This window comes from Populus trichocarpa, chromosome 1, assembly GCF_000002775.5.
Source record: "Populus trichocarpa isolate Nisqually-1 chromosome 1, P.trichocarpa_v4.1, whole genome shotgun sequence".
In the NCBI taxonomy this organism is placed as follows: domain Eukaryota; kingdom Viridiplantae; phylum Streptophyta; class Magnoliopsida; order Malpighiales; family Salicaceae; genus Populus; species Populus trichocarpa.
In genome coordinates, this window is record NC_037285.2 from 4,594,922 (window position 1) to 4,610,323 (window position 15,402).

The following is a 15,402-nucleotide window of genomic DNA, read 5'->3' on the forward strand; positions in this document are numbered from 1 at the left end:
TTATTTTTATTTTACATACTAATTGTTCAATTTATCCAAGTAAACATGACTGAATCCCGGCGAAACTTTATATATATATATAATTCATTTTATTCTCGTTGTTTAAAACATGACAGAATCCAGGGTATACGGACTTGTGTTTCCATTAATTTTCAAAAACATCATTGCAGATAACGAATAAGGTCGAGTGGTGGTTCCGCTGTGTAACTTGAATAGTTGCTGGATCTATAAACATAACATTGAACACGTTATTCTCGTTTCAGGGGTGTAGAACATTTGTTCAACATGGCATTTAACTAGTTCCCACACTAACTAAATTCGTCTTTCGATGTCGTTTAACCTGAACAATCGCAAACCTAAAGATGTAGTACTAGGTTTAATTTATTATCCTCTTCGACCAAACTTAATTCATTACTGTAAATAAATCATTGGATCTCTTTATCTGATTTTGATTCCTCTTAATCTTGAGATTTGTAGCATCAAATCATTCTCTCTTTAAATGTGTCGCATTCCAATCATGCAAAAATCATAATCCATAACCATCTAGGTGGTGGTCCAGTGATAAGAACTTGAGATCAAGAGGTTTGCTCCCTTTGTGGTCTCAGGTTCGAGCCCTGTGGTTGCTCATATGATGGTCACTAGAGGCTTACATGGTCGTTAACTTCAGGGCCCGTGGGATTAGTCGAGGTGCGCGTAAGCTGGCCCGGACACTCAAAAAAAAAAATCATAGTCCATTATTGAGTCTTGAACGAAATTAAAGTATACAAAAGCCAAGAATAACAAAATTTGCTATAAACTAAAAAAGCAAATTATGGAGAAACATTCAATGTATTCATTTTTTATTCATTAAAGTCTTTACTTGTCAAAAGTTATTACAACTATTTTTATAGAAAATTAAACTAAAAAACCCTATTAATATGGAATAGAAAAATAAAAATAAAAAAGTTATCCACTCTATTATGGGTCTCATCATCAGAATTTTCAATAACAACAATCGATTCTGATAAAAATAACATACTAGTATCTGGATGTTTTTTTTTTCTGGGTGGGAACCTCTTTTTCCCTTCACACAAATATATCATTTTCTGCAACATCTCCTAGTTATGGTTGTTCAACAACATACAATAACTAATTACCAGGAAACTTGAAGTCTCGATGCACGACCTCTACAATCTCCAACCAAAACCACTAGAATTTCTTAGGCTTTGATACCAGTTCGAATGATAATTGAGTGTATTATAAGTCAAAACTCTCAGAAACCAAGAACACTATAATTATAAGGAGACATCCAAACCATTCAATTTTTATTCTTTTATGTCTCTACGTGCTAGAAACTATTACAATCATTTATATGGAAAAACTAAAAAGGAAATATTAATATTGAATAGAAAAATTATTTTTTTAAAATAAAAAGAACCTAGAAAAGTCTAATAATACTGAATATTAATATTAAATTAAATTAAAGACTTATGGATCAATAATAAAATTTAAAAAGTTTAATTTTTATCACACATATCATTTAGTCCTCCGACACCATTCTCTCATTCCTTTGGATTGATCAAGTATGAGGCTCGATCTGCATAACCTGAACAATAATTGGGCATGCAAGCATGATATTGAGATAATTTTCCTCACTATTTAAATATAAACTTTTTAATAAGTATGTACTTAGTATATTGATGGATGATTTTTTTAAAAAAAATACTTTTTATTTAAAAATTTATTAAAATATTTTTTTTTATTTTTAATATTAACATATCAAAACTATTAAAAACTTTTAAAAAAAAAACATCAATTTAACTAGGCACCTTGTATCCTCGAGTCTTCTTTGTAATCTATTCAAACGCCTCCGAGCCTATCCATATAACAAATGAAGCACTCAAATACCTTTGAACTATATGTGAAGAAGGCTGTGAAATACAAGTGCTAGCACTCTACAGCCTTCATGCGTATTCCACATACACTACTATTTTTTTTATAGCCCACTCCGGCATCCTTAAATCGCTGTATATCTCTTTAGAACATACATTGATTCAAGTAACTTATTTAAGTATTAACTACCAGGCCAACTGTGGGAAAAACTCTTTTAAATTATGAACAATCTGTTCCTGAAATTTGAAAATGCTGCAGCTCTTTTAAATTAGTCCCATTTATTATTATTATTTTTATATAAATTTGAAACTACATTTTCATTCAAAATACATATATTTTTTTTGAACAACTCTTTTATGGTTTTCTCAACAAATATGTTTATTTTTTAATAAATATGAATTAGTTTTAATATATATCCTTTTCAATAAGGCAATGTTATTTCACTACTAGTTTCAGTTCAATAGAATCTTTTATGATGTTTTTTATTAAAAAATATATTTTCAATCAGAATATGTATTTTTTTTAAATAGCCTTTTAGAGTTTCTTATAACTTGGATTACGAGTTTGACCGGTTAACTTCGGTCGATTAAGAATCAAGCTTCTTGATTTTTTTTTATTGCATAAATAATTATTGATTTATTTAATTAAAATTATACATAACTTTTAAATTTAATATTGAGATTTTTTTATACTGAAAAGCATGTACGAAATGCTATCATATTTATTTTTTTATGCTGAAAAAAAAAAATCCAACCCGTGAGTACTTAAGTACGGGTAGCTAGTTCCCAACTATTGCTCGGCTATTGGGATATTTGTTTTTTTTTTTTTTTTATCTTTTTTAAGTTGATGGTAAAAAGAGCTGTATAGCTTCATTTATTGGTGGTCATCGGAAAACAACCACAGCTATTGGAGGATAAAATTAAGGCCATGATTGTCAGAACCTTTTATATACTTTTTATTACCGTGGAAGTTCAGGCTGTTGATCAGATTCTCATCGACCTCCATATTAGAATTTTAACCACAGTTATATCAAGCTACTATTATGATAACTCTCCGAGTAATCACCGGGATCAGACACAACAGGCTTACCTGTTGTTCGGTAGGAGCACGGACACTGGTAAATTAGGATCATGCTTGATTTCAATCTAGGTTTTCTGGGAGATTTTAACGCCATTGGGAGATTCTACGAGAATCATGATACGTAATAATTGTGTTTTCAGTGATTGAATACTGAAATTTCATTTATTTTTATATAATAACCTACGTTTTCTGGGTGAAGTTCAGTACAATTTAGTGGGCCTTTTCCAATGTCTCTCACATTTTAGAAGTAGGGGGTGTTAAGATAAACTGAATCAATCTATCATCCCAAGGCCCATTGAGTGGTTTTCTGGTGGCCTCATGGAGCTTATGTATCCTAAGGCCATACTCGGGCTCAAGTCCATCCTAATCAAGCAAACCCACTACAGATCCGGGTCGCAAGTAAATGTCGAAGTAGGCCGCCTGTGATCCCTTGGAATCACTGAGAGCACTATGAAGAACAATCATCGTCCTGCCATCATTAGTAAAATAACAATGAAGTCCATTGTGGAAGTTTGGATCAAATGTTGAAAATGATATATGCCTTAACAACCACCCGATAAAAATTTTCCTATCCGAGAAACAACTCTTTTTGCTGAAGCTTTCTACTGGATACAAGTGAGCAAAGAAACTGTCAGAGATTGATCCATACTCATTTAGACAAAAGCCCTTCAAGAGGGGTAGACTTCTCTCAGGTTCGATGTTGAGGAGAATAGAATAGATGGATAGAATTGATCATGCCTCAGTCATGGGAAGCTCGCCACTTTCAAGGATCACCACTCTCTTTGTGGGACGGTCTCCTCTGTCTGTCTCTTGTGACTCGATCAATTTAACAATGTCCATGCCTTCCAAAACTTGCCCAAACACAACATGCCTTTGATCTAGCCATGGAGTCTTCCATTTCCCGTGAACAGACAAACAAAACGAAAGTGTGTCAAGTAATATAAATGTAACGTAAATCTGCAAAGATTTGACCACTGAACTAGAAGGAACTGATCAACAGATCACATAAGAAGCATTTGCAGAAAATAACCTGTCTCCATTAGTGACTACTAAAAATCATGCCAGCTATAAGAAATAGGTGCTAAGCCGACAGAAAAATGAAAGTAGCCTACTGTAAGAGAATGGAACTTCATTGGTAAAACTTAGTTGATATAGACCATATCAGTTACCACAAACAAAAAGAGTACCAAATGGATTTGGATTGTTAGAGTGGATTCCAATTTTCAAGCACCTACACATACTATCTACACACAGGCATGATCAACATGCAGTGGTTTTCAATACATAGCAATTTTGCCTTCTTTGCAATGGCCTCATCACATGCAGAAAACAGTCCGACAGGCAAAATCACCTGCATAGTTTCCAGAAGAAGGGGATAGCCCAGAAAATAACCAGCTGAACATTTTATTCCATTCCTTCGCCCCTCTTGGGAGGTACAAAATTAAGCCCCATTTAACTACAACTAAATTTTTGTACCTTCCAAAATCTGAGTGTTAGAGTTGGCTTCAGAAACAATGACCTATTTTCCTAGTTCCCTTGATCTCTTCCCCATTATACCTCAAATCAAGTAACCATGCAATTTATTATGTTAACCATATTTCAAGTTCGTGACTTCACAAAGAGAGAACCCCCAGGGAAATTCATAGTAGATATAGGAATCATTTTCCTTCTTTAATCTCTCTATTTGAGATCCTGCTCCATATATATTCAAAAAAACACTAATGATAAAAATTATCGGGTACTGTTACAATAGGATATGATGTGTTTGTGTGTACACCCACATATGTGCATGTCTCCATGCACATGCATGAGGAACATGTTTCTAAATGGAAAGACAATTATTTACCTTAACAGTGCAGATAAAAAATTGGCTTCCATTGGTGTTGGGCCCTGCATTTGCCATACTAAGAACTCCTGGTCCAATATGTGACACTGCAAAACATTTGATTGAGATTTCATAATTAGACATATAGATAAATATACACATCAACCACCGAAATGCAAAAATAATGACTGGGCAGAATCCAGGAAGAAGCAATCACTCAATAAACTCCCAACCATGAAGAGATGTTCTTGGCAAAAACTCATTATTAAAATATGAGAAAATTTCTGTTTAGGGACCGCTCAAACTTAAGACAGGATGAGAGTGAGTTATGGAGAAGGGATCATCTATCTTCAACCAAAGAAACTTCCTAGGTGGGATTTACAGTTTACTGAGCATGGGTTCCAACCTAGAGCAATAGTTACATGAGAAGTACCGACTTACACTTGAAGTTTTCATCTTTGAATGTGCGGCCGTATATGCTTTTACCTCCAGTGCCCTGCAAGTATTTCCAAATACTGACAATTAGAATAAATTACTAATTTAAAACACTTTTGAATGCTTAGAATATCATGGACAATGTTTCATTTCTTAACAAACACTCACAGAAACAAGGGAAACAAAAGCATAGAAACTGAACACGGGGTATCCTTTTCAAAATAAAAAGAAAATTTCAAGGGTTTTAGAAACTGAACTGATCTTTTTTCAAAATAAATCCATTAAACCTATACTTAAATGGCGATCCCATCCCAACTAAGATATCCTTTTCAAAATAAATGTTGCCAAGCAAACTGGACAAATCATGTAAACTTTCTAACTAAACCCACAAGAATGCAGAGATTCCCATTCATTTGACCCTTAACTTGATCTGTAAAGTGCACATATCCTTGTTCAACTTAAGAAAATATTTACACATGGGCCATTTAAAGCATTAGGTCAACACCCTCACACATCTCAATCACAAGTTCACAACTTGAATAGTGATAAACTCTATATATTTGCAGCACGGCCAACTTATTCATTGAATCAAATTTCACAAATTATAAGTTTGACAAGTAAGCACCTTGTGTTTCTGAAATGCATTTAAATACTGGTGCAGCTCTGATATATCAGACCAAGTGATGAAAAACTTCAAAGTGATCTCTTATTTCATAAATAGTAAAATATTTCTTAGAATAAAGAACACCACATTGTTCAATAGGAACTTGAAAGGTGAAATTGTTTAGGAGGTAAGAAAATTAAGGTGGATACGAGATATTCAAGTTCCCATAGCATGCAACTGAAATTCTTGCTCTTTTATCAGATTTTAAGCAAATATTACAATTTCTAGTGAGACAATAAAGGGAGGCGAAGAGTTCCTTTAACAATGACAAAAGGCCACTAGCACTGCAAATTAATTGATATCTTTAGTGGTAAGTATACTTATGAAACAGGGATTCAAAACTTGCTAACTAACAAGACAATATATTGCAAGAGGGCACTCACATTTCCTTTGTCAAAGTCCCCTCCTTGAATCATGAAATCTTTGATGACACGGTGGAAAGCAGAATTTTTGAAACCAAAGCCCTTCTCTCCTAATCAAAATACATAATTGAAAGCAAATTATAAAAGATTCAAAGCGTTGATGTTAAGGAAAGAAACGAGCTAATGGATAGTATAGATCCGAAGTTCAAATGACACAACCTGTACATAATGCACGGAAGTTCTCTGCTGTTTGTGGCACATCATCACCAAATAACCCAATGACAATTCTCCCAACAAGCTTCCCTACTGGATTCCCAATCCCTATATCAAAATACACTTTGTTGGTCACCTTTGACTGCAACTCCGCAACCTGAAAATTTTAACAAACAAAAGGAAACAAAAAAGAAAATCAAGACACCGATATAAAAAAACCACATACAATTCAAACTTCATTCATCCACAAAACTAATTCCACATCAAAACCATCACAAAACAAACTCTAATAAGCATTTCAAATTTTCTGATCCCAAATTGGTTTCTTAAACTTTACAAAAAGCTGCATATAATCGACAGAATTCAAGAAAGTTAAAAAAAAACACAACAGTTCACTAAAATCTAAAAGGAATACAGTATCCAGGTCTCAAGCAAACAATACCCTCAATCGATTGAACCGATAAAATCTACATAATAAACTAGATACATAGAACAACCGGAAAAAAAAATAGAAAAGAAAAACCCTGCAAAACCCCTTACCTCTGCACTAGCTCGAACGGAGCTTAGAACACTGGATTTCTTCGGAGACGAGGTTGTAAGAGAAGCAAAACGAAGCGAACCCGAGAAGAACAAGCTCGATGATGACGAGGAAACATTAGACGGCAACAAATTTCTGCTGGGAAACTTGACTGCATTACACGCGGTGGAGCTTCCTGATTTTACCCGCGACATGGTATTTATGGGGCTGAATAGTGAGCCCACATTTGGCTGCAAAGAATAAAACACAAAGTTTATGTTGGATTAGTTAAAAAGAAGAACAGTAAAGTAGGGGTGTGTTTGATCAGTGAGAAAATGAAAAGGAAAAAGGGAGTACCAGAGTTGTAAAAGAAGCCGCCATTGATGGGGATAGGGTTTGTCTATGCAAGTGATAGAGATAGAGAAAGGGAGAAGGTGTTTGGTGTGGAAGCGCTTGCTGGAGAGATGATGATGATGAAGATGAAATTTACAGATATGGTGTTTGGTGTTAAGAAAATGACAAATGTGTCCTCTAAGAATCACCACGGGTCAGGTGTGTTGAAAATCCACAACCATACCAACAACCCCAAAAAACCCCTCCCCTCCCCTGCTGAAAACAAAAGGTCAACGGAAACAACAAACATTGTATTATCATCACTATTCAACTTACTGGTAATTTTGACTTAAACCATAAAATTAACACCTTACATTATGCATTTATTTCGTTATTTTAACATTATTAACAATTAATTAACAAAACAACTAAATCACGTGGGTTAGTTTCACTGTTTATGTAAAAAATAATGATACGAGTGGGTTTCACTTTTTTTCCCTTTTAATTTAACCTTTTTATGATATTAGGTTTCAAATTATCATAAGAATATAAAAATTAAAAAAATTAACAACTGAAAACTAAAACATGAAGACATCACATGTCTCACATCAAATTCATAATAATTTATTTTATTCTACAAATTTATTTTATTTATTTTTTAATATTTAATTCTGAGAGAAAAAAAGATAAAATCAATTGAAAAACATGAGAAATAAGTGAATTGTCAGTTAGATAATTTTTTGACAAATAAATTTATCATTCCTGCTGTTAACAAGTTTCATGCAATGAAAGAAATATGATGATAGTAGCTGTTTTCTTTAAAAATCTATAAGAAAGAATATCAGGCTCGGTTTAGAAAATTTCCATTAAGTTATTTTTTTTTTTGTGATTTTGAGATATTTGGAGGTTATTAGGTTGTTTAGAAAGGTATTTATGGTATTGTGAAAATATTTTTAGGTAAAAATAAATTGAAAATATGATTTTCAACACAAAAATACTTCTTATTGTGTTTTTCTTGACACCACAGTAGTGACTGAAATCTAGATTGCAACCCAGCGAATGACACGTCATCTACCACAACATGCGACATGTCTATTTTTTAAAAAAAAAAGACGAATGACCTGTTGTTTATCTTATAACAAAGAAAAAAAAACAACTACCATATGCGTATGGGCTTGCCTCTGGCCATTCGAACAAGTTTTTTTTGCAAAAGGACCAACCAAGCTGGACTACTCAGGGCCACATTTATGGGCTCTCTTTTTTATTGACCTTTTGGGGTTGTTTTTTTGGCCATTTGGGTTTTTTTATTATTTTATTTCTAATTTTATTATTTAATATTGGGTTTTTATTGATTTTTATCCTTTAATAATTGAATAATTGTAAATTTATTTTCCTATTTTTTTATCTTATAATAAAATAAAAATAATAATTCAACTCATTTGAGTTCATAACCTATGATGTGAATTTAGTGGGTTTACCGAAGTTAACCTAGCTAGTATAGTTAACCTAGTATATTTCTTTTTTTTTTCTTCGAATTCTTTTTCATACATACCAAGTTAATAATATTGTATAAGAATAACTCTCACATAATTTTTGTTTGACGTTGCTGGGTTATTTTATATAAACCTAGAATTGCAAGGATTGAAGTTAAAGTATTTCAAGAAACCACTTTTTCCCCCCTAAATAGCCTCGTTTGATAAATCTTTTTGATTCTTTTATGTGGTGCTAATATGTTAGCATTGCCCGTCCTTTTGTTACGAGGTACTAGACGCCAAATTTTTATCTCGGGAATCTGGTCCTAAAATGGAGAAATCGACTCTCAACGCTCCTCCAAAAATTAACTTTCGTTTGCCTTGACAAACACGAAACAACACGTTTCTTGCCGCCTAAAATCCCTAACTCCAGAATCCACTCCTCGCGAAGAATCCAACTTGTTCACATTCTCCTTCTGATCTCGTCTAAACCGATGTTTAATCTGTATCACGGCTCTAATTCGCCTTCTAAAGAGAGGATAACACTGGCTTGTGCCGCTTTTGCGAGGGAAGGAGAACCGAGAAGAGCAAGACACTTCTTGTGTGGATTCTTAACTTGGACACACTACTTGTAGAATAGCCTGTAAGATTTTTCTTAAGGTCTAATATAGCCTGTAATTTTTCTGGGTCTAATGCTTTTAGCTTTTCTGTATGGAAATTCCAAATTGATTACGGCTAACAGCCATGTTAGGTCAGCATACCCATCACTTAAAATTAAGATTTCACTGAATTATAATGCCAGCTTTTAGCCCTTTTTTTTAGTTCTTCGAAAAATGATACTTTTAAATATGATTTGCCTGTACATACAATACAATGATCAACATCTGACTAAACTAATTCCAATTTCATCAAATCAAGGCCGTTTGATCTGTAAAAGAATCCATCTTCATGTCAATTTAATCTCAATTTGGAGAGACAGTTTTCGTGTCCAAGGCTCTTTCACTTATTATCAATTTTCTGAACTCGTTCTGCAAGCGTTTCACCAAGATTACAAGCATTGTTTCCCAATTGAAAGACAGAAGAAACATGACTTGTAGGGAAGTTTTAGTTTCTTGTCCACATCTAAGTTGATGGCTGTGCAGAGAACATTCATTCCGTGTCGCCATCAGAATGCAACATCCTTTCCAGGAACAACTGCAAGCATGGAGAACCTTCAGAGGAAACAAATCAGAGGACATTCATTCTGTTGGGTATGCTGATACCAGCCCTCTTCAAAATCTTGCTAGAAGCTTCCTTTGCCGCTAACAAAACCTCTCCCTATTTTACAACAATTTGCAATCATAAGCATAGCACAAAACTCCATCGGTCATTGGGGAAAGAGAAGATTGATAAACAAAATGATGTGCAGTACAAAGTACCTCATCCACATTCACAATCTTCTTGTCCTTCATAATCCATTTGCCATTGCACATTACGGAGACAACATTCTCAGTCCTCATACTGTACACAAGGCTTGAAATGCTGCAGAACAGTAAAACAAATATCAATCCATTGAACCAAGTACATTTATAGGCTGTTACACACAAATCTAATAGAACAAATGCTGCACTTCAATTCTGAACAGTTCCAGTGGAAAAGAAGAAAGTTAGACAGAAGGGCTGTGCTGCAATTTCTGATAGCTGATGGCCATGTAGAACACATGACCATAGTTACCAGGAACATGGGACATTTCGGTTGTGGTACAAGATTCAGGACCAGGGTACACACTTAGGTCAATTTGTGGTACGTAGGGGGTAAGCTTAGTAGGCACATAACTTGACAGTTGTTTATAATTCAGATAAACCTCAAAAGCCCTAAATGAGAATTTTGATAAATGCATTTACATGTGGTTAATCAAAAAGCATACGTTGAGTAGAAGCTGGAGAAACTTCTTTACCCTAAATGGTTGAGTTGACATATATTTAAGGCACTGAGAACATGAGATGAAGAGCTATAACGTTGCAAAAACTTCAAAGCTACTTTCATACCAGTCATGAACAGGAACCATGGACCATGAGTTGGGATGGACCACAGTGATGTCAGCCTACCAAATCATGAAAACAAAGACTAATCAGATTCAACTGCCTGAAAAGACATTAAAAAACCAAGTACTTGTAGTTAAAAGAAGCTAGATCTCTAATTGCAAGTTAAACGTGAGAGGGGAGGGAAGGGAGAGGAGGGCAGGTGGGGAGGGAGAAGAGCAAGTGATCTAACTTAGAATCCATTTGGGACTGCAACACAGTCCTAATTGGAGCTTTAACAATCCGACCTTTTTCCCAATTTCAAGGGATCCTATTTCATTATCCCAGAGCACTGTTTTTGCACCATTTATGGTCCCCATTCTGAGAATTGTTTCAGCTGGGAGAGCTGTTGGATCAGTTGTTCCCTTCGCATAAACTTCCCGTCCTTTGTTGATCAAAGAAGCTAGATACATCTCATCAACTACAAAGAGAAAAATACCACATAAATTTGCAGTCACCTGTATTCCAAGGACCAAGGACATTTTGACCTTAGTGCAAGTATTGACAAAAATTGCTTAAAGGATGAGCTTCGAAATATTATTTTATTCTCCTTAACCTATATTACAGTGCAAAGGAAAATTATCTGACCATGTCTCCAATACGACCCGGGCCCAGACATCTTTATAATGGTACAAGGTGAAAATCTTGTGTTTTAATAGCTACTCTCACTATCTATACATGTAAGCATGTGCGATGAGGAGGTATTCCCTGTTTCTTTCTTTTTAAAGGTCTGTCTAGAGTTCAATAAAAGGGAAACCAGAAACTGAAAATGGCCAAACTTGCATTAAAATCACCACAATAACAGAAAAATACTGAACATCAAAGAAATGTGAGAATGGAAACAATAAAATCATAAATCAAACCGATGCTCATTCTATTATTTGATGGTGCCCCATCTGTTCCCAAGGAAACACAAATGCCAGAATCAAGCATCTCCCTAATAGGTGCAAAACCAAGCATTCTCATTGCAGCAGCAGGACAGTGAGATACTTTGACACCAGCTCTTGAAAGAAAACCTATCTGAAGGAGAAATGATAACATCACTGAGAACATGATCTTAAAATTAGCTAGAGACAAAAGCGCGGATCACAGATGGTAAATGAGGAACAAGCAGCCATCAGTCAACCCAGAAGCAAATATAACAACATATGTTAGAAAGTCAAAAGTTACAACAGCAATTTGAGGGGGGGGGGGGGGTTGGATTACAAAAGGAATACAATCTGTAAAACATCAAGCCACTTTCTACGTTTCCATTTAGTATAATATCAACCTCTAGCATTTTGCTAATATATTTATTACGAAACTAACTGTCTGTTCAGTGACACTGAACACATCAAAATGAAAAATCTCTTTGATGCCAATGGGAAAAAAATGAAAAATAAAATCGTTGGGAGTCAGACTAATCATAGCCTACAAGGAAGCATGCCATATATGATAATCCATCTCGCATAATCTTCCTTGAAATCCAACTAGAAACTGTCATCTTGTTATAATTAGTATAACATGTCCAGTTCCAGAAAATACATTATTACATGGATTTAGAAATGTCTCAAATAAGAACCAAAAATAAAAAAACCAATGGAGATAGAGTAAGCATAAAGAACAAGTTTATATCAAAGAAGTATTATAAACAATCTCAACTATCCACTAATAAAAGAAAAATTCACCTATTTGCAAATTTACTAGACCTTATTTATCTACTTTTTGATGCAAGGATGGTAAACTGATGTATTTCCATGGCGTCTAGCAGAGAATTAGCAGGAGCAATTCACCTCAGTGTCGTCAACCCAAACTGTATGAGCTGAAAGTAAGTTGTTTTGAAGAAAGTTTATCTTCTCCAAGTGCGTAACAGTCCCGTGTTCAACTTTCCGATTACCCTTCACGAATTGATTCTCATAAGGTATCTCTGCAACATGCTAACAATTGGAAAGATTAGTCCAGCCTGTTTCAACATCTTCTTTCTTTGGCAGGACTTTCAACTTCTGAACCAAGTAAAGTTTCTCATGATGGAAAAGGAATTAACAATATTTTTCATTGCCTTTAATTTATCATTATTATTATTTTGGAAGGAAGGAAGGAGAAACATTGTCATAATTGTTTAAGTCCATTTCAAACAGATCATTCTCCTTGCAGTCGACAGCTGACTTGAGTGTTGCATCCTAATTTGGATGGGATATATCCACAGTATCACTATTATGAAGACAAGCTACATGCAGAAACTGAGATTCGTGTCCCTATATATTCAAATTGAATTATGGCATAACATCAAAGAGCTTGTCACGCTAAAAATTGCTGTTTATTTGGCAAATTCCAGTGCATCTATACTTCCAACCCAAAACAAAAACGTTTTAACAGTTTTCTAATAATAAAACATTTCAATGCACGTAAATATCCACCAGATAATAAATCTGCATGTGATTTACAATATAGATGTAACTCTGAGGTAAAGAGAAAGTTCAGTACCATGTGAATTCCAGTTTTCAGTTCCTGAGCTGTATTTCTAGTTTCAAGAAGTAGGCGATCAGTTGAATTCATAATTTGCCTAATTCCAAACCATACTCTAATGCGTCCATCTGCAGTATTATGATGCTTCTCATAAAGCTCCATTTGAGACTGCCCTTGAAGTGAGAAATTTGGCTTCAGTCGATGATATAATTGTCGTTTAAAGTAACTAGTACAGCAATTGTGGATATAAAAGGGGGGAAATGATACTAAACAACAGAGGAAAAGGATGAAATATCTTTGCATAGAGACTTGAACAAAATTGCAAAATGCAACAACAATGTGATAGTGTGTGCCTGAAAAGGAAAAGGGCGTAAGATTCACAAACTGGACACGCCTCAAGGGATTTTGAAGCACAACTTTGATCCTAGCTCACTAGCAATGACAAGCCTGAGCATTACCTATTTTAAAATAGTTCATGATCACACATATCAGCATAAATGCTTGTCTTTGAGTGGGAAAATCATGGACACAAAGACACTCATCAAGATTCTAAAGTACGATTACAGTTGACACAACTTTGATCCAAGCTCACTAACAACGACAAGCCTGAGCATTACTTATGTTACAGTGGTTCATGATCACGTATATCAGCATAAATGTTCATCTTCGTGGGAAAATCACGGACGCGAAGACACTTATGAAGATTCCAGAGTAAGATTAACTTTCCCTTCTTAGTAACGCTTGCTCCTCCAAAGGAAGAAAATTGTAATAACATTCGAAAATGCAAAAACCCAAAGCCCGTCATATATTCATCAATGGTTTGCATTTTTCACTACTCAATCAACTCAACAAGCCTGGTTGTTCAGACATTAGTGCCGTAATATAAGCACACATCAACATATCAAAGAAAAGCATGGTAATGAACTCCACAATATCAACTAAAAATCCAGTATAATCCTCAACCTGAATACAGTCATCCGTAGTTCGCATAGCCCAAGATGTAGGCAAACCCTCGCCAGTATCCATAATTGACTCAGTTAAGCAGGCGCGCAAGCCCAATTTTTCAACAGCACGAGCCATTCCAGACACATACTGGCCCCCAGCTTCAGCAAAGCAAGTAACCTATATAAAATAATGATAGTAATAATAATCCCAAACATCAAACTGAATTCCAATTTAAAGAGAAAAATAAAAGGACTTACACCAGAGTGAATGAGTTCAATTCCACAAAGTAAAGTAGAAAGATAAGAATCATCCTCAGTCATATTAGATTCATAAGGCCAAATACGATGATGCAACCATGTCATCAGATCAACATCATCAGCTATCCCTCTCGCTAGCTGTTGCGATGTGTGCACGTGCGTGTTTATAAATCCTAATGTATTATGATCAACGGATTCGATTGGAGTATATCTATCAATACAAATAAATAAGCAACAAAAGAGTGAGGGAGGGAGGGAGGGAAGGAGTACCAGGAAGTAAGATATGACTGTGAAGGTCTATGATTTGGAGATGGTGCGCGACAGAGGAGAATTGAGAAAGAATATCGGAGGATTGACCTATGGCTTTGATTTTATCTTGTTCGATAACAATCCCTCCGTTCTTAAAGACTCGACTCTCGGGGTCCATGGTGACGATCATGGCATTGTGGATTATCGTCACTGAATTGCTGCTGCTGCTGCTCTTCGTCTCCATTTCTCTCGCACTCTGTGCAGTGCTAGTGCTACGCTCTCAGAGTTTGACTTCCCAGAATAGAGTAGAGTTAGAGTTCAACTGCTTCGATTTTTCTAACGGTGTAAACCTGTAATTAAGATTTAAGGCATAGATCGCACCGTTTTGCATATGCGCAAGCGTTTAAAAGTGGATTTAGTCCCTCTACTCCAGGTTCATTCTCAATGTCATCCCTATACAAATTATTGTCGGATGATGTTTATGTTGAAACTCAAAAAATAAAACCCAGCAAAACAACAGCGGCAGCAATAAATCCAAGAGAGAAATGGTTCTAAAATACGCTACATGGAAGAATAATGATAACTATATATAGGATAGGTGTGTGCTAGTTTTAAACAATAGCATCTATGAAATAATAGGGTTAAAATTGAATCAATAATTTATAATATAGAA

General features: G+C 34.9%; 2 protein-coding genes across 4 annotated transcripts; both read right to left on the reverse strand.

Moving 5' to 3' along the window:
- Positions 1–3,434: 3,434 nt before the first annotated feature.
- On the reverse strand, positions 3,435–7,541 carry LOC7482801 (photosynthetic NDH subunit of lumenal location 5, chloroplastic). Its single transcript, XM_002299290.4, has 7 exons — positions 7,326–7,541; positions 6,992–7,219; positions 6,458–6,608; positions 6,260–6,348; positions 5,219–5,273; positions 4,799–4,884; positions 3,435–3,843 (listed from the first exon to the last, which is right to left on the reverse strand). Exons 1-7 carry the CDS (start codon positions 7,347–7,349, stop codon positions 3,685–3,687), a joined length of 792 nt encoding a protein of 263 aa, XP_002299326.3. The 5' UTR covers positions 7,350–7,541; the 3' UTR covers positions 3,435–3,684.
- Positions 7,542–9,752: 2,211 nt separating this feature from the next.
- Positions 9,753–15,081, reverse strand: LOC7460567 (uncharacterized). 3 transcript variants are annotated; one of them, XM_024608376.2, is made up of 10 exons: positions 14,751–15,079; positions 14,481–14,653; positions 14,242–14,400; positions 13,297–13,446; positions 12,606–12,749; positions 11,697–11,853; positions 11,082–11,254; positions 10,801–10,856; positions 10,192–10,294; positions 9,753–10,090 (listed from the first exon to the last, which is right to left on the reverse strand). In XM_024608376.2, the coding sequence occupies exons 1-10, from the start codon at positions 14,971–14,973 to the stop codon at positions 10,001–10,003; spliced, it is 1,428 nt and encodes a 475-aa protein (XP_024464144.1). In that variant the 5' UTR covers positions 14,974–15,079; the 3' UTR covers positions 9,753–10,000. The 3 variants fall into 3 exon arrangements, 1 of the variants encoding a protein (XP_024464144.1); XR_002983692.2 differs by having other exon boundaries at positions 10,064–10,090; positions 10,710–10,856; positions 14,751–15,081; XR_002983700.2 differs by lacking the exon at positions 9,753–10,090 and having other exon boundaries at positions 10,217–10,294; positions 11,027–11,254; positions 14,751–15,081.
- Between the last annotated feature and the right edge of the window lie 321 nt (positions 15,082–15,402).